Below are 20,314 nucleotides of genomic sequence, written 5' to 3'. Positions count from 1 at the left end.
TGTTTCTGAAAAAGGTTGTACCTTTTTTTTTTTATCATTTAAAAATATTTTCAGTTTTCAATACCCATGTTTAGTCTTTATCAGAACAGAAGGAATGCTTCATTTTTTCAGAGCACATACAGACTCTCAACTTTAAAGACACACCTTAAACGGTCAGTCCATCAAAGAACAATACAGAGACAGACATAAAAAAAACTATAACATTACATTTGTGTACCCGTAGGAAAGTAAATTAAACCAAAATATTTTCACATTTTTGGAGGAAGCTGGTTGAGCCCTAAATGGGGAAAATCTAAACAAAAAAGAGCAACATGTGAACTATCCAAAACAGCAGAATCTGTTTAGAAAAATTCATAAAGGCTGTTTTCATATGTAAACAATACAAATATATCTGCTAAAATAAAATAACACACCAAGTGGAAAGTGACCCTTTCTGAACAGATAAACATGCTGTGTTCACAGGAAGTATAAAATAGAGGAGGATGATATGTTAAAGTGGGGAAGCTGTTAAGGTAGGCATGATGAAAATGCCAAAGGAACAAACGAAGAATCATCACTATATCAACTCCATACAGCACAGTCTGCATCAGTGGTTCTGGCTTAAAAACATCATGGAAATGAAGGACATGCTCATATTCCGAAGGTCATAGACTGCAGTACTTTCTACTGACAACCAATAAAGTCATTCTGCCAGAGCAAAGCCAGAAAAGAGTTTGACCATTGTAGAAAATAACGAAAGTCATGTTAAAGGTATTTACTGGGGCTCCCAAATCTGGACTGAACCAGTCGTTTCTGTGGAGCTGAATTGCTGAGAAAAGAATGAAATCAGTAAAGAAACATGTTTTTGGTGCCGCAGTGGTTAGAGCTCACGACACATGTATGGAGGCCTTAGTCCTCGACGCGGTGACCTGGGTTTGAATCCGGTCTTTTGTCCTTTCCTGCATGTCTCTCCCCCTCTAGTCACTAGCCACTATTGCCGTAAAAAAAAAAAAAAAAGAGAAAGAAACATGTCTAGTTTAAATCTGACTGAAGCTTAAACAGGTGTCTGTGGTCTCAGATAAAAACCTGCAATTTAACCGAATGAAAATAAATACCAAGACATCTCGCCTGGTCAGCTAGGCTAACAATGCCCCTAACCCTTCCCCTTTTCAGACGCATAGACCAGTATCGGGTATTGCTGGCTAACAAAGATCTCAACGGCTCCCCATTACTAAGGGGCGGGGCTATTCTTCCTGTACAATTTGCATGTTTTCTAAGCCATAACAAGGCTTTGTTGGGCCACACTATAAAGCCTGGAACTAAACGCTAATCCAGACATTTTGAATTGAAAAAGCTTCCTGGATGGGAAGTGAAATGTCTTCAAGCTTTGAAAACAAAGTCCGGTGGTTTGTTCTTTAACATTTCTAACTTTTTTAGTAAGTAAATACCAGATTTAGTAATTTAATCAGACGGCTCAGCATAAGCAACCAAACTCCTGGATCTGTTTTATTCCATTTGCAGTTGGATAGTTGAATAATTCCCTTCAATACCACGGAGCAAATTCACAGCACGTCACCTGAAGCCACTCTAAAGGCTTAATTCAAATATACACCCGACCTAGTAGATCAGAAACTGGTTCCCTTTGCATAACTTTGCATAACTGTTCTAAGGCTAATGCATCCTTCACATTTCCCTATGTCTACGCTGATTTTATTTTCTATGCGAAAACTGAGTGAATATTTTCATGTTAACTCTGTTGAGCATAACTATAAATTTAACAGTGGTGTAAACAGCTATTAAAACCAGTAATGTTTGGCTCCCCCTGCTGGACAGTTTGGGTGTGATAATAGAAGTTGAAGCACCACAGGAGAGGGGTTTAGCTTTGTTTTTTACAGTGTGTGTGCAGGGGCAGGGGCTGACTGTGGCTAAAATCAGCTCTGGACCTTTCTTTGGCTAAGCCCACTTCCCAGGTCTGTACAAGTAGCTTCCAGCACTTTCTGACTGTAACACCCAATAACAGGTTGGGCCACCCTTTAGCAGCAACAACTGACATTAAATATTTGCAATAACTTGCAATGAGTCATTTGCAGCACTTTGGAGGAACTTTGGACCATTAATTTCTGCAGACTTGTTATAATTCAGACCATGGACAGCGTTCTTAAGGACACACCACAGCATCTAATTAAGATTCAGGATTCAAAGTCATAATTTTGTCTTTCTTCAACCTTTCAGAGATGGACTTTCTTGTGTGTCTTGGATCATTTTAGTGCTGCAGAACTCAAGCTCGTTTCAGATTCTGATCAAGTTGGTTGGATGTTTTCCTCCAAGAATGTTTGGCAAACAGCAGAATTCATGGTTTCGTTTATCACAACGTTCCAGCTTCTGATGCAGCAAACAGTCACAGACCATCACAGTATTTTACTGTGGTTCCTTGAATTAATTACAGTGCTACTCCAGTTGTAACGGGAGGCACACCTTCCAAAAACGTTCCGCTTCTGTCTAACCAGTAAACAAAATATATGTACAACACTCAGGGAGGAATTTACCATTATGCAATACTAGGCAGTTGCTTAGGGCCCCAAGTTCCTGAGGGGCCCATAAAACTCTTTTTACAGGTATGGTTAATTCAACTATTCCTTATTGGTGCAAATTATTATTATTTTTTTTATTTCCATAACGCTTATAATATTTAGTGTGTCGAAATCTTTAATTCCTTTTGAGGCAGCATGAAAAGGAAAACGAGAAGAAAAATATGTATGCCTTTCAATGTATTGATTTTAATGATTGTCTTTTTTACTCTGTTTTTAATGTTATGGTCTTTTAAACTTGTTTTAATTTTCCCTTTTTTAAATGTAGCACTTTGAGATTTGAAGTGAAATGTAAAGTGCGTTTTAAATAAAATTCATTATTATTATTATTATAAGAAAAGGAACAAGAAGAGAGGGACAAACCCTAGAACAAATAATGGATGTCTATTCTATTAGAATTTCTGTACCAGTATAATAGGGCTGTTTTATGTGTTGTCTTCTCAATTCAAAGGGCCCCCTGTCTGTCTTTGCCTAGGGCCCCAAGTTTCTGAAAATCCGCCCCTGACAAATCAATTTATCTATCTATCTATCTATCTATCTATCTATCTATCTATCTATCTATCTATCTATCTATCTATCTATCTATCTATCTATCTATCTATCTATCTATCTATCTATCTATCTATCTATCTATCTATCTATCTATCTATCTATCTATCTATCTATCTATCTATGTAATAATGATCGTTTCTAATGTTTCCTGTTTCTTCATTCATTCCTTTCACCCCTCCTCATTATGTTTCCAATCTCACCTGGTTTCCTGTCCTTACCTGCATATTTAGCCTCCAGCAGATATAAGCGGCAGGAAGTAGGACAAACCCACCTACAAAATAAAGGTCGTCACCTGAATTATGCCTGAAACTGTAGTCTTATAAATTTCTGTACTGACCCACGCTGTGCCTGAATCTTTTTGTAGTTTCTAGTTAAAACGTTGAATCGGAACATATCTGTGAATATTTTCAGCCATCCAGGTCATGGCAAAGGTTGAAAGGTTCAGTTTAGGCAACTGGACGTGAAGTTTTCAGGAAGACGTTTCGCCTCTCGGAGTTTTATTTTGAAAGGCAGACACCGGACTTGCTGGCGCTTACGTGTCGGGGCGTGGATGCATTGGCCAGGTGTGTTTCTGCTGTCATGGGGCTGGTGTACTCTGAGGTAAGCTGAAACTTTGACTTTTTGTTCAGAACTTTCTAGAAATCCGTTTTTCTCTCCTCTTTACCCGGACCGGACCTGAACACGTCAGTCTAGGCGCCACGCGCTCACCTGGGCTGTCTTGGTTCCTCGTGTGTTTTCTTGGAACAGAAATAGATCTTCCCTGAAACAGCAAAGCCTGCTCTAGGATGTAAACTCTGTACTGTCAGAAATATTTCCACATTAAGTCAGAAGCGCAGGTTTAACGTTCCTGTCATTTCTGCAGAAACATAGCGGTAAGAGAAAAAACATGACATGTTGTATTCAGAGCGTTTTGGCCCCTGGTGTGGGCCCTCCTCTAAGAAAGAAGTAATTCACTTACTCATCCCTCCACATCATCAGTTAGAGATAGTTTCAGTTTGACTCTGAAAACAATGATGGAGTTTTACTTTGCACGCGAGCGCTCATCCTTCCCATGTTGGTGTTTGGGATGTTTGTTAAAGTTCTGATCGGGTCCAGTTCTGCAGCTGCTGGGGCCCCATCGCTGTTAATGGAGTAGTTCAGATTTTACTGAATACAATTCATCTTGTGAACATTTAGATGACTGTTTAGCAGTTCTTTGTAGTTTTAAACGATTTTGTAAGTAAGAACATCATAAAAATAAAATACTACAGTTAAAATGACAGTGAGAATAAAACAAATTTATTTCTGAAAATTGAATATGTTTAAACTCATGCATAACATGTCATCTTCCCCACCATGGTCAGATTTCCCTCCATTTGACTTGGATCATGAAAGGTTATTAATAATGAATGTATAAATAAAACACACAGCTAAGAAGCAAAGCCCCACTAATCAACTCTGTGCAGCATCTCAAACCAGACCAGATGGAGAAAAAAAACATAATGAGATCTACATCTAAAGAAAAGGAAAACAGGTTTTTATGCTGACTGAGGCAGACAGGTGATTCTCAGAGAGATCTGGGAAGTTGATCAAAGTTTTTATTTTTCCTTTTTTTTCTTTTTTCATAAGGGGAAAAACAGGGGAGAGTGATGACCTACGTTTACCTGCACTGTCTTCTCCTCATCATTACAACACGCGTTATGGAAATCAAATTAGAACTGAATTTGAATTAAATTGTGATGAAGTTACAAACAGAATCCGAAACAGGATCCTCAGGATTTTCAGGAGCAGCGAGAGAAAGAAAGAGACACTAGATCTGCCAAACCCCCAAAGAATCGGGAATTATTTTATATCATATCATCCATCCATTTTCTTACATGCTTAATCCCAAGTAGGGTCGCGAGGGGTGCTGGTGCCTATCTCCACTTGTCTACGGGTGAGAGGCATTCTGGACAGGTTGCCTGTCCATCACAGTATATCATATAGGATTCTATTATATTAATAATTATACAATATCAAAATTATTTTATATCAAAAATGTAAAAGAATATATTAACATTTTGCATTTAAGATAAAAAATGTTTTCATCTGTCAATATTCTCTATCCAGAACTCTTGAAGTTGAAAAGTTCTAGTTTAACCTGGTTTAATTTCTTAAAAAATCTCCTTTAAGGAACCTTTGGTTATCCGATTATTAATCGATTAATCTGAAAATAATCAACGAATTAATCAATTTCCAAAATAATTGTTAGTTGCAGCCCTATCACGTACCAAACTCTGACAATCCACTTGTGTGTTTTCTGACTTTGTTTATTTCATGTACCTGCTTTAAAATCTACACCTGACTCAAAATTTACTCCACAAAATGCAAACCCTAAGGAGTTTAATTTGATATGTGTCCAATGAAAAGAGAGAAGTGTTGTAGAGTGTTAAAGACCTTCCTAACATTGACCAGTCCTTTTGACATCTTCCAGTTAGGCTTTGGTGCGCTCTGTAGTGCAGAGACTGCCCTTGTCAAGGCATTTAATGACTCCCATATAGATACAGACTATTAATGAACCACGGTGCTGGTATTACTGGACCATAGTGCAGCATTGGACACTATTGAGCTCTCAGTTTTATTAGAGTCTTTGGAAAACTGGCTCAGCCTGTCTGGCTCAGCACTGGACTGGTTTAAATCGTACTTGAAGGGACTTTTTTGACATCTCAGAACACATCATGTATGGTGTTCCCCAAGGGTCTATCTTAGGGCCCCTTTTATTTAATAGCTCAGATTTTAATAAACACAAACATTAGTTAACAATAGTCACTATAGGTGACTATGAACCCATTAAAGCATGGGGTAAATCCAAGTTTTTAGGACCAAAGGAAGACAAAGTTAGGAAATAGCTAATACAGCTACAAACCACCAATCAGGATCTAAATCTGAATGTAGTGATGGACTCAGACCTGAACCTTCAGAGGCTCCTAAAGACTGGAACAAAGCTCTTCTATCATCTACAGAAAGGTCCCGAGGATAAAAGCACTAATGTCTCAGCAGGACTTTGAAGAACAAATCCACATGTTTTACCTTCAGTAGAATGGATCCCTGTAGTGGTGTCTTCACAGGTTTGCCTAAAACGTGGAACAGATAACTGCAGATAACTTTAGAATATTTCTGTGACCTATAGATCACAGATTGGCTTCGATCCAGAATACATGACAGATTGGTTGTGATTCAATCAACCATCCAAACCTCTCAGGACTTCTGGCTTAAAGCGGAACACCAGTTGTTTGTTTTTTTCACATTGGCCTCTTGATTTTACGTTATTACATCATGTTCTAATCACCTGTATGAGTGTTGTGTCATTTGGAGCCGTTCTTTTAAAACCGAAGCAGCGCGTGTATGACATCATCCGTGCGCTCTGGCTACCATCTATTCTACTGCTGCTAGTTTTCCTCACATGCCTGGAAGATGTCTAGTGCTGCTACCACAGATGATCTCTCTCTCCAGATGGAATTGATTGACTCAGGTTAGCTAGAATAAATAGAAGCAGTCAGCTGGTATTCTATCTGTAATGGAGTGGCCAGCGCAGTCACCTGATCTGAACCCCATTGAGCTGTTGTGGGAGCAGCTTGACCGTATGGAACGCTAGAAGTGCCCATCCAACCAATCCAACTTGTGGGAGATGCTTCTGGAAGCGTGGTGCAATTTTTCCAGATTACCTCAACAAATTAACAGCTAGAATGCCAAAGGCCTGCAATGCTGGAATTGCTGCAAATGGAGAATTCTTTGACGAAAGCAAAGTTTGATGTAAAAAAAAAATCTTATTTCAAATACAAATCATTATTTCTAACCTTGTCAATGTCTCGACTCTATTTTCTATTCATTTCACAACGTATGGTGGTGAATAAGTGTGACTTTTCAGGAAAACACAGAATTGTTCTGGTGACCCCAAACTTTTGAGCGTTAGTGTAAATATAAAAAATATAACCGCTGATGTCTGGGGCACAGTGATTGGCCTACATGTTATGAATGCTGGCGTACCATAAAGAATAAATGATGAACAGTTTAGTTTGTGCCTTCAAATCGTTGCCCATAGGAAGACGTTACTTGGATATAACCTAACGGAATATCTTCAGAACGGCTCCAAATGACACTAAACTCATATGGGTGAGTAGAACATGATGTACTAACGTAAAATCAAGGGCCCAATGTAAAAAAAACAAAAATGCCGTTCCCCTTTAAGTCTACTCTGCAGAACGGTGTTGTTTTTGACAGCCATCTTAGATTTAGTCTTAATTTTCATCTTCAGGACAAAAACTATTATTAGTTTTACTCACATTTTAGTTTTTACTATGTTTGATTCTTTATCTAAGGGTACATATAATTATTAAAAGATGTACTATAAATAAATGGTGCATTTATTTATTTCATTTTACATCTTAGTATTTAATGGTATATTTATTTATTTCACAATAAATTTAAATTGATGTATTTCGTGCTATATTTATTGATTAAATTTAGTCCCTCCCTAGGAATCTGGCAAACACATGCTTTAAAAAAAACATAGGAAAATAAAGTACAGTTTGGGGTTATTAGGGCTACGTGACACTAAAAGTGCAGATTTCACTTCCCTCTTCCCTGAACAGCTAATTGCACTGGTGCTACCTCTAATTCTTATGTTGCACCATTGAGAAGCTCTGTTCCTCTAGAGGGGTCTTCAGTTCCCGACCTTGAGGTCGGGTGTCCTGCACCTTTAAGATGCCTCCTTGCTTCCAGTCACCTGAATCAAATGGCTGAGTTACCACTTAGGTGTTCAGGCAGGTTAGCTTGAACTAACAGCTAACGTTAGCTTTAATTAGCTGACCATTTTTCTAGCTACCGTACTGGACACAGAGAAGTGATTCCCTCTGTAGTACTTGGTAAGGAAATGGCACGGATTCCTTCATTTGTGACCAGTGTTGGGCACGTTACTTTGAAAAAGTAATTAGTTATAGTTACTAGTTACTTCTCTCAAAAAGGAACTGAGTAACTGAGTTACTCCACAATAAAAGTAAATAGCTAGTAGTAAAAGTAACTACTGCGTTACTTTTTCGTTTCTCGCCCCCGTAACCCTCACCACCCAGCCCCCACCTTCTCGCCATGTGTTTCCAAAGCCAGCTGAATAGAGCGGACGACAAAGACAAGAACCTGCAGAGAGTTTAGCATTTATTGCAACTCAACGTAAATGACATCAGGGGGGAACGCTATCTGACGGGCCTATAAAGCCCGACCAGCTAGCGTTCCCTCTTCTCAATATGGGGGGTACGCTATCTGACGGGCCTATAAACCCCATCAGAGAGCGTTCCCCCTGCTTAACATGGGGTGTAGGTATCTGATGTGGTGTAAATATCATCAGGCTGCATTACCTCTACTCATGGGTGGGAAGTTTTTTAACAGGGCGTTCAGATCTGGTGAGTTTATGAAATTAATAACTGGGGATGTCTAATTCTGAAATCCTGTGTGTTTGGGTTGTTATAGATACTGCAACATCCATCCATCCATCCATCCATCCATCTTAAATATAAACCTACAAGATCCGCAAAAAATAACGACAAAATGAATATGAAAACACAAATATGCAGTTAAAATGTTTCCTATGATCTAAAGAGGAATACCAAGCTTTAGTAATCCTGATTTACTTCCACAGAGCCACACAGAATATGGAGGATTTTATTCTGTTGTGCAGTTTTAACAAAGATTGTATGTACTGTTTCAGATGATGGAGATTTACAATATAACAAGATCATATTATAGATTATATTGATTGAAGTGTATAAATTAAGTGTTTTTAAATGTTAAAAGTTTTAGGTTTTTACTCCCCTTTCTTTATATTCACCCACCAGACTGCATTAGGAAAAAGGAAGAACTAGAGTCAATAGAACACTGAGCTGTTCCAGTTCCAGCTGCAGTTCAGCTTCATTCTCTGTTTAATCTATTTGGTGGTATTGCATGTTCTGCTGTTGCATAAAATATCCAGAAGGTGGTGAGGTCAATGGGATTTTCTATTTACATTCAGAAGGAGCTTTTAGGTTGACTTCTGTCATCATTTCTTCTGCCTTTATTATAGAAGATACTAGACTTCTAAGTTGCTCTCTTCTGTGGGGCCTGAGATGAACAAGGTTTAGTTATTGTCTTAAGATGTATTTATCAGGGTGGCCATTTTTCCCCAAACAGTACATCAACCAGAGGAATCTGGCTCAATTTCTCACACCCTTCTACCTCGTGTCTGTACAAGACAGTCTGGTGCAGTTTTCATTTTACTTGTTGGGATTTTTCCATTAGTTATTTTATTAGTTCTAGTTACATTTCTGCAGTGCAGGTGTATTAATCCAAGTCAGCTACTATGTATTCTTCCATTAACTCTCCACTGTGCAGATATTTTTATATTTTTGTACAATGTACACTCTTTTTTTTATTGTATGTCTTATTTTTATCTGTTTTGGCATCTTGTTTTAACTCTTTGTAATCTATATAAGCTACTGGAACCAGAATTTCCCTGAAGGAGTAATTCCAAGGGATAAAGAAAGTTGAGTCTAAGTCTAGTTAGTTTGTTGTTTTAACAGTGACGGCGTACAAAATACATTTAAAAGAATAGATGTCTTGTACCAGAGTGAGATATTGCTAGTTTCCATTCGTAGTCCTCAGGCAGCTGATTAAAGAGGGCAAGTCATTTTGTTGCAGGATTTGTCTGCAGAAACCTGCAGTTAGAGCTCCAGGTGTTTGGCCCTGCTTTTGTTTGAAACTTTACCTCCATCCTGATCATAATCAATACATCATTTATACATAAAGAGCTAAAGGCCTGTAAAAACCCTGACCAGTCCTCGCCATTCGGTCTGAAGGGAAAGAACCAATCGATACCTTCATGTCTTAAGCTGCCCTCCATCCCTCTGTCCCTCCTCCTCCCACGACTATCAGTCATTCTCCAAACAGAAGCAGAGACAGATGGAGTGGAGGTGCTGTAAACCCAACTCCCAGCCTCTGAGCCACCATCACTGACTGAATCATAAAGCCTTTGGTATCAATGTTTTACCATTTCTGCTTTTAAACATATTTGTGTAAAGAATAAAATGTAATGATGACACAGCGGATGTGAGAGGAGACCATTTACCATCATGGATTAAACCATTTCCAACTACATAACGGCAATGTAGACTAAATGAAGTCCAATTCAATTCAATTCAGTTTATTTATATAGCGCCAAATTCACAACACATGTCATCTCAAGGCACTTTACAGTTCAACCAGATCATACAGTCCAGAAGTCCAGATAATAGAAGTTGACTGTTTTCTTTATTGAGCCAGACTTGATCCCTTTGTCATGATTAGATCCATATCTAAGACTGAATGACCCGGTTTGATCCAGTGTTGACTCTTAACTTGTTGTCTGATTTGATGTTTACACATTTAATCTGACTTGAGTTAACAGACGTTGAATAGTAAGATTCTGCTCCATTACAGGTTACCTATAAATTTGTCATTACGCTGTATAAATGTAATAAAAATCTCCCTAATTGGTCAGATCAGCTGTCCGTCAGCTGCAGATTATATTTAGACTATACAGTGAGGAAAATACGTATTTGAACACCCTGCTATTGTGCAACTTCTTCCACTTAGAAATCATGGATGGGTCTGAAATGTTATCACAGGTCCATGTCCACAGTGAGAGGCACAATCTTAAAAAAAAAATGCAAATAAGTATTTGAACACCTAAGAAAATCTATGTCAATCAGTAGCCTTTGTTTGCAATTACGAAGGTTAAAAGTTTCCTGTAGTTTTACACCAGGTTTGCACACACTGCAGGAGGGATTTTGGCCCATTCCTCCTCACAGATCTTCTCTACGTCAGTCAGGTTTCTGGGCTGTCACTGAGAAACACTGAGTTAGAGCTCCCTCCCTCCAAAGATTCTCTATTGGGTTTAGGTTTAGAGACTGGCTAGGCCAGTCCAGAACCTTGATATGCTTCTTCCAGAGCCGCTCCTTGGTTATCCTGGCTGTGTGCTTTGGATCATTGTGATGCTGGAAGACTCAGCCTCAACCCACCTTCAATGCTCTACCTGAGGGAAGGAGGTTTTTCCCTAAAATCTTGCAATACATGGCCCCGGTCATCTTATTCTTAATACAGTGCAGTCGTCCTGTCCCATGTGGAAAAAAACACCCCCAAAGCATGATGCTACCACCCCCATGCTTTACAGTAGGGATGCTGTTCTTGGGATGATACTCATCATTTTTCTTCCTTCAAACACAGTTAGTGGAATTATAACCAAAAAGTTCTATTTTGGTCTCATCTGACCTCATGATTTTCGGTCATGACTCCTCTGGATCGTCCAAATGGTCATTAGCAAACTGCATTGCAAAACCTTGACATGTGGCGGTTTAAGCAGCAGAACCTTCTGTCTCATGCAGGATTTCAAACCATGAGGTCTTAGTGTATTACCAACAGTAACCATGGAAACGGTGGTCCTTGCTCTTTCCAGGTCATTGACCAGCTCCTCCCCTGTAGTTCTGGGCTGATTTCTCATCTTTCTTAGGATCATTGAGACGCCACCAGGTGAGATCTTGCATGAAGCTCCAGTCCAAGAGAGACTGACAGTCATGTTTAGCTTCTTCCATTTTCTGATTGCTCCAACAGTGGACCCACCAAGCTGCTTGGCAATTTCCCCGTAGCCCTTTCTAGACTTGGGGAGTTCGACAATTTTGATTTTAGTGTCTTTAGAGAGCTCTTTGGTCTTGGCCATGTTAGTGTTTGGATTCTTACTGGTTGTATGGGGTGGACATGTGACTTCATGCAGTTAACGACCTCAAACAGGTGTATCTAATTTAGGATAATAAATGGGAGTGGAGGTGGAAATTTAGAAGGCAGACTAACAGGTCTTTCAGGGTCAGAATTGTAGCTGATAGACAGGTTTTCAAATACTTATTCGCACCAGTATCACAGAAATTATCAAAAAATCATATATTGGGAGTTCTGGATATTCTTTTAGATTAAGTCTCTCACAGTGGACATACACCTACGATGACAATTTCCGACCCCTCTATGATTTCTAAGTGGGAGAACTTTCAAAATATCTGGGTGTTCAATTACTTCTTTTCCTCAGTGTTAGGTTTTTATAAACTCTCTTCAAAGGAATGTCGGCTTCACATCATACTGAATTTCTTTCTCTCTTACCTCCAACTCCTCCAGCCGGCCTGTCAGGCGGCCTATGGCGGAGACCTCCAACAGCTCTATGGGATCCTGAAGGGGAACCCGACCCTGATAGACGTTCAGGACCAACACACTGGGGACACGCCGCTCATTGCTGCTTGTCGTAATGGTAACCTGAATGTGGCGAAGTATCTGCTGAACAATAAGGCCAATACCCAGCTGACCAACAAGGTACTGCCTCACAATGATCTCAGCATGATTGAGGTTTTTCCACTGCTCTAACTCTAACTGTGTCCCTCAGAAACAGAGGACGTGTCTTCACTACGTGTCTAAGAGGACTTTGTCTCTTCTAGACTACCTGATGATTTCCATCCTGATGCCTATCCTGCTGCTGGGATACTTCCTCCTGGTAAAACCTGAACCTGCCCTGCTAAACGCACTGTTGGTTTTACTCTTCACAATTACAGCCAAAATCCTTTATGTTCAGGATAGCGAACATGAAATTTTATTTTTTTAAAGCAAATAAAACTCAAGAGGTATTAGATAAGCTTTGAATATAAATTTATTGAGAACTCCTTACCAGGTGCACCGCCAGGAATCTGGTGCCCCATGGAAGACATTGATAGATCTAACTAAGTCGTTTTAATATTGACACAGATTTTAATCCATGCTGCTGACGAATCATCTGATTACATGATGAAGGAGGGACAAAGACAGTTATTTAATGTAAATATCCTGCTAATAATCTACTAGTGTTTAGCTGATGCTAACCCTCTGATAACTGTGGTGTTTTTCTGTTACCTAGTCTCGTGATAAAGGTAAATTCTCATCTCTGTGAGATTTCTGACCTTAGTTGTTTGGCCTCTGTGTTATTAACAGACACACATTAGGCTCATTAACTGCTGGATTAATCCTGGTTTATTTTTTTCTTGAAAACTAAAAACAAAACGCAACAAAATAATAAAAAAACTTGCTATCATGCCCCATTTCAGACGGCACCCAGCTGGGCGGCATCATTAATGATGTGATTCTCCTCCCACACTGAGGAAGAAGAACTAAGTAGATGTATCCAGCAGATACAACTATCTTACTTTACTCAACAGGTTAATAATCTGCCTTTAATTTGAACTATTCAGGTAACAAACCTTTCTGGAAAAATAGAGGTGGAAAAACTGGTTCACGATATTGGACGCTTTCTCCTTGCATTTGTCAGCTGCAGAAGTTTTTACCAGTTTTTTTTTTTGTCAATATATTCATGCTTTGTTTGACTGTTTACTGCTGAAAAATGAGGGAGAACTTTAAGATTATTTATTTTACTGTGGGATAAATCTTTTCTTCTTTGGGCCCACCATCAGTAAAGGGCTATTAAAATCATCTTAAATTTTTCCCCCCAATATGGCGCCCCTGCTCCTTACTTTTATGCTAAATTCTACAGTTTATTTACCAGAGACGGATTGTGGAATGTGGCTCCATTTCAGGGCCGTCCATTGATTTTTATATTGTAATCAATATAATATTAATAATTATTGAATTTAATTCATTAATTTAAAATAGATAATTTATTATTTGGTTAAATTTATGTATGACTACAATTGTTCAAATGTACCATCCTGCTATTTTTAAGCCTGTCAAAGTAAAAACGTAAGCATAGGTATATATGTTGAAGTATTTTCCTTAGCAGAACAGAGTATTTATTCATTATTTATTCATTATTTTTCCAACCCAGAAACAAAGATGTTTATCTTCTCTGTGATGGTGTTTGCCAGTTTCATGGCGTCGCCTTAGAGCTGCTGCAGCATGGTATCACTTTACTTAGGTTCAGTAGGCTCTTCTTTAGGAAGGTTGAACAAAATCACAGACCGCACCTTAGACAAAAGCTAAAAGAGAATCAAGCAGTTGCTGTCACTGTGCAGATTAGCTGCTTAAGTGGCCACTTTGTGCAACCATTGAGCAGAAATGATTACGCTCTGCATCAGATCACCATGTGCGTTTCATTTACTGGGCATGCTTGGTGCTTCCTGGGAACAAGAACTAAAGAACACATGAACTAATGAAAGTACAAGTTGGGGTATGATTTAGATGAGAAATGGTATTAAAATGTAGTTAAAGGCTGGGAAAAGTTGATTTCCCTATTATAATACCTTTAAATATAAACGTTATCAGCCACAGTGTTATTTAAGTCTTGATGTATTCTGCATATAGGAGGTGTGCATTTATATACCACCATCTTCAAATAATGCTGAGGTTAGACCTGGAATCCCACTGTTATTTTATATAAGAAGCTATAAAGTTAGCTTTTAATATTCTGATGCTATTGATAAATAATGCATCAATAGCAGAGGTGGGTTACATCTAATTACCTGATCCATTGAAAAGAAATTTGCTTTATTTGTGTAAGTATACTGCAGTTGCCATTTATTATCTCTTTATTAAAGAAGCGAGTAGGTCCATATAAACAAAAATAATCAGGAAATTAGCAGATGAATAAAAACAAGGATAAAAAAAAAACGGACAAATTTATAAAAAGACTAAAACTCCAACGGTTCCTCGTTCTAGACTTAAACTGAGCTGATGGGATGATGGTATCTATAGAATCTAATCTCCACATACATCAGTACATACAGTGAAAACAGGAAACAAACAGGAGTAAATAACTGAGCTGAACTGGTTTATCTCAGCATCCTCATTCCATCAGTATGTTCCATTTTCAGTTTCACTCTTCTGCTTTGCTTTTAGGTGCTCCACAATCACCTATTATAAAATAACTTAAATCATTTACATGACCAAAGGCTTTTCAGGCAACAATTAAACAGAAATTGTAGAAACTGTGTCTGTTGAACAAATTTAAAATGTTTATCTAAAACAAAAATATATATTTCTATGGTTTGTTCAGATTTAAACCCAAACTTGTCAGAGATAATGTAACTTAATGTAATGTAAATCCCTTTATTGTCCCACAATGAGGAATCTCTTTCTCTACATTTAACCCTTCCCCTTGGGGAGCAGGGGGCTGCCATTGCGCAGCGCCCTGGGAGCAGTGGGGGGTTCCGCAGACTGTGGGGATTGAACCGGGTGCTTTCAGCCTTCTCAAAGCACAAGAGCACTGCTCTAAACCAATAGGATTAAAGGACTGCGGACCGGTTCCAGATCCACCTCCAGGCTAATCCGGAAACTGGATTAAAGAAATTTATCAATTACTACATGCTGTCCGACGACGGTGTCTAACTTCATTTGCGCCACCGTTCCTGTTAATATGGTAAACCCCTCTGGAGCGCCACCAGGCTGCACATGATCCAAATTAGCAATGAGCTGCTGTCAGTCTGGGTTGCTGCTGCTGCTACTTTTAGACACAGCAGGCAAACCTGTGGCAAGCCAGGCGATGGGAAAGAAGGAGAAGATGATGAGAAAAAGAGAGCAGAGAAAGTGTGGACTGCTGGAAGAACTGTGGTGAACTAGTGAAAGAAAAGTGAAATGGTGCTCAAAGATGACCCTGCACATTTAGAGGATGTTTGGCTCAACCTGCTGCTGTGAAGCAGGATTCTCCACCATGAACAGAATCAAAAATAAATATGGATCCAGGCTCAAAATGAGCTCCTTGATATGTGCTTTAGAATGGCTTAGTCTCCATTCAAACCCAGCTTTAAAGCCCTACAGGGCAGCATAAAGCCCACTGCCAACATTAAGACAGAAAAAAGAAAACAGTCAGTTCAGGTAAAATGTGTGAATCAGGAAATTGCCTATAGACCAAATTGAACGATTTAACACAATTATTGAACCTTTAACACAATTTAAAACTTAAAACTAACCTTTATGTTAAAAAAATAACTATAAAGTAGCTGAATTAGCTGACTAAAATGTCAGGCTACTCTTCTAACCACGTGTACCTTTACCAAATAAAAAAATTAAAAAACACCAGAGAGACATTTAGGTCAAAGTAGAACTTTTTGTTTGAACGGAATTTTAAAAAATAGTTATTTTCTGTCTGCTGAGCAATTCAGAGATCCGGTCAACGTACGGTAACAAATCTAGATTAACTTCTGCAAGTATTGATTTTATAAGTTAATTTAAAAATGTATACACTTTTTTTTTTCACTAGCAAGAAAAAGTTATTTCTGTGTATTTTTATTTTAGTTTTTTCGAAATTCCAAACCCTGCACAATAGATCAAACTTTCAAAGTTATAAAAACAATAACTGAAAGGACGCATCGACATGCATGTAGTGAATACAAGGAAAATCTAAACAAAATCACAATTTTGTTTTGAAAAAGATTGACATTTGGTGAAATCGTCCAGCGCTACTGTCCACCATTGCAGTGTTTATATGACAGGTTTCCTTAGGGTTAAAGAACAGCAGCTGATTTAAAGTATGCTCTTTTAGGGACTTTGGAAAGAGGATCAACACAGACTGAAGAGCTTTTGTCCTTTAGGTTCATCATTCAGTCAGAACTGTTCTCTCTCAGTCTCAGCTAAATGTGCTTAGGAAAACTGAAAGACTTTACTCTGAATAGAAGGTTAATAAAAGCTTAAAGGATCAGGGGTTTATTATGCTTCTGTGAGACGTAACAATTTTAATTCCTTTTATTTCCAATAAAATGAACACCTTTATTGTGCACCTTTCTAGACATTCTGTGGATCTTAGAAAAAAATAGTGATTTTGATAAAAACTTTGTAGCTATGAGCTTTGATTGGAGATGTTTGTGTTCATGTTCCAGCTGCAGAAGCAGAGGAAGAGTGTGGAGCTGATGGAGGCCGTGCTGAGCAGCAATGTCAATATTGACGCCATTGACTATGTGAGTGAAGCTCCAAATAGGAGCAGAGACGGTAAATATTCAGATCCAGACTATCTCTGATTAAGCCCTGACATCTGTGTTTGTGTCTGCTGCAGAAAGGCAACACGGCGCTGCATTACGTCTGTCAGAGGAAAAGCCACCGACTAGTTCCTCTGCTGTTGAAGCGGAATGCCAAAACGGACGTCAGGAATAAAGTGGGTCCACGAACGCATCATAAGTAGACATGTTGTCATTCCTGAACACTGTGGCAGGATGAACTCTAGGCTGGTTCTGATAAATCAGATGGTTTAGGATTGGAATTCAATTTTGGAGTTTGTTTTTGTTGCATCAATTCAATCAAAAAAGAAACACAGTTTGGAGATTACAGAGAGTTACACGCCTGGCAGTGTCATCCTAGTTATCAAACAGAGTAAAGCTCAGTTCATATGAACAGTTTAAAAGTTTTCTCAGAAGAGGTTGCATCAAGTCACTGCCTGCCAACAGTCAATACTGGACGAGTTTAAAGTGACACTGAGTCACTGAATTCCTCTTTGATAGGAGGAACATAGCCTAGCTTGGTAGGAACAGAATCTACCATGACTGACTGGGGTTTGTAGACAATTGGGAAAGTGTAAGGGGTAAATCATTTCAGGATAGAATTAAAGTTTCTATTCAGCTAGACCAGTGTTTGAGGTTTCTAACAGGGACTAATTAGCCCGCTCTGACTGTTTGACAGCATGAAAAGCAGGAATGAATGGATATAAACCAGAGATGGATGTTTACCTGATGGTTTTCCTGTGTACTAATGACTTGTGACCTCACCCTAACTTTTTAATAGTAATAATTGAACTTTATTAATCTCACATTGGGGAAATGTACCTCTGCATTTAACCCATCCCCTTGGGTAGCAGTGGGCTGCCATTGTGGGGTGCCTGGTGAGCAATCAGGGATTAAGCGCCTTGCTTAGAGACCCAGAGTGGCAGTCTGTGGGAGTGGGCTTTGAACTCACAACCTAAGGATTCCAGGCTCTATGCCCTCATCACTACCTCCCCTTACTCGACTTCCAGTCTTCACTATAGACAAGTTTTAAGGGCATTTCCTGTTTTCATTTGCCACTCAGCTTTTATTGCCAATCATATCCAGCTGAATAGGTCAGTTTTACTTTATATTAGATAAAGTCGCCTCTAAAATGCCCACATTCTCATTTATGTCTTATAAAAGATGATGGTTTATCAGTTTCTCAGCCTTCTAAAAAATCGAGCTGGGAGAAAAACAAGATGAAATGGAATAATGTTACAGCAAAAATAACAGTTTTGTAATCTGTTGAGTCCATTCTGGTAAACAGGAATGTCATGAACAACCTGGCTACTTAAACAGAGACACAGTCTGTGTGCTGATTCACAAACAGGGCAACCTGGTGAACATTAGAGGAAATTACTCTTTTATGACTCTATTTAATACAGAGTTGCATCTATATCTCCTCTCCAAATTCCCCCATGCGCTCCCTGCAAGACGCTACAAGAAGTCTTTATAGCAGAAACCAATCAAAATGGCGGCCCCCACTGTTCCAAAAACGTTTTAAAAAACAATCCACTGGACTTTGTTTCCAAGTTTGAAGACGTTTCGCTTTCCATCCAGGAAGCTTTCTCAATTCAAATGAAAGAATTAAAGTTGACTTCCAAGCTTTAGAGTACAGTATAGTTTATAGATGACTGTGAAAGTTGTCTATAAAGACTTATTGTGACTTGTGAATTTATGACATGATCACAATCTGATATCAACGATATAAATCTTTACATTTTGATCTAGGTCCAACTGTTAACCCTCTCAGGCTCAGATTAAGTTGTAGTTGCAGGAAAAATCTGATATTTGGAGAAAATGATCATATGGGGTAGTTATATACAATTCAGACTTTTTTTTGAGAGAGAACTTCACATGCAATGAATTCTGGGATGTTGCACATTTGCAACAGTGGCCTGGAATGGTAAACTAACACTGAAGACTGAATCTGATATGAACGTTAACTTTATTTGAATGTCACAAACAAAAAATTAAAACAAAACTCGAAAAAAAAAAATTCTCTCACAAAATTAGGGACAACTTTTTCTCAAACTTTCTCTCCACCGACATCTCAAAACTTCTTGAGAAGGCCGTTTCTGTTAAAATGTTGCTCAAAATATAGGCAAACTACTAGATAAAGCATGTAGCATTAATTGGTACCTGTTTCGGCACACGTTGCGAATCCACAACATTGAAATCGAGATGCCTCTAGTGAAAAACCCAGAGGAGATAAAATCTACTAATTGGCATGTGTCATGGTTAATCCTATGTAGTATTGATGTCAAAATAATGGAAATTGGTAGTGATGCTCACATGAAATTGGTGCTTAGAAAATCTGTTTCAGTGACACCAAGGACTCAGCCATGTTGAAAGTGAGTCAGCAGTGCTATCTGGTGAGCTGGAGAGAAACTGTCTGTTGCAAATGCACAACTAAGTCCTTCTGTTGTACTTCTGAGTAACAAAAGCTCTTGAAATATGGATGTGGAGTAATTAGCTAAGTGGCATTTAGCTTTTGCAAATCTGCAACATTGGCCTGGAGAGGGTTAAAAGATTACCCCAGGTCCTATAGGAATCTGTTAACAGGTGGAATAGAAAGCCTTTCCTTTCTTATCTGAACTCATAATTGTTTATTAGATGGATAATAAACACTGTTACAGAATTTATAGAGTTAATCTGATGACCTGCTGTTTTTCAGGATGGAGAAACTCCACTGGACATCGCCATCAGGCTGCAGTTCACTAAGATTGTTAACATGCTAAGGAAGGAAAACTGATGGAGACCAAACAGATGTCAAACTTCTGCTGAAGAAAAGACACTAATCTCAGACTTTGAGCTAAAACAGGGTGATGGTTACTGTGCTACGCGACTCTGGTGCTTGGTGTGCTAATAAAGGCTAACATGTGGTGTGTTAAACTGGGCTAAATATTTCTTTGCTAAGCTAGGTAAATGGTTTCTGTGCTAAGTTTAGGTTAATTAGCTGTGTTTAAAATCAGGGGCTGCATCCTTCGAAGGCTAACTAATGCTGCGTTCACACCGGGGGCAGCTGGCGCGACAGAAGCAGCGAGTTTACATGCAAAGTCAATGGTTGACGCGCGTCAAGGCGCAGCAAAATGTCCCGCGGCGCGTTTCGAGCAGCCGAAGCAGCGCGTCGGGCGCGTTTTGGCATCTGACGCGCGCGACGCGCCGCAAACGCGCTGCTGCTCGAGATGGAAAAATTGAATT

General features: G+C 38.9%; 1 protein-coding gene across 1 annotated transcript; it reads left to right on the top strand.

Annotated features, from left to right (window-relative positions):
* The first annotated feature begins 3,698 nt into the window (after positions 1 to 3,698).
* Positions 3,699 to 20,005, top strand: ankrd22 (ankyrin repeat domain 22). The gene is made up of 6 exons (XM_038299682.1): positions 3,699 to 3,719; positions 12,303 to 12,494; positions 12,565 to 12,672; positions 16,976 to 17,053; positions 17,149 to 17,247; positions 19,788 to 20,005. Exons 1-6 carry the CDS (start codon positions 3,699 to 3,701, stop codon positions 19,863 to 19,865), a joined length of 576 nt encoding a protein of 191 aa, XP_038155610.1. The 3' UTR covers positions 19,866 to 20,005.
* The last annotated feature ends 309 nt before the right edge of the window (positions 20,006 to 20,314 follow it).

Source organism: Cyprinodon tularosa, unplaced genomic scaffold (assembly GCF_016077235.1).
Source record: "Cyprinodon tularosa strain WSP-4 unplaced genomic scaffold, ASM1607723v1 ctg433, whole genome shotgun sequence".
Lineage (NCBI taxonomy): Eukaryota > Metazoa > Chordata > Actinopteri > Cyprinodontiformes > Cyprinodontidae > Cyprinodon > Cyprinodon tularosa.
Note: the sequence above shows the minus strand (reverse complement) of the source record. Positions and strands in the feature narration are given on the sequence as shown.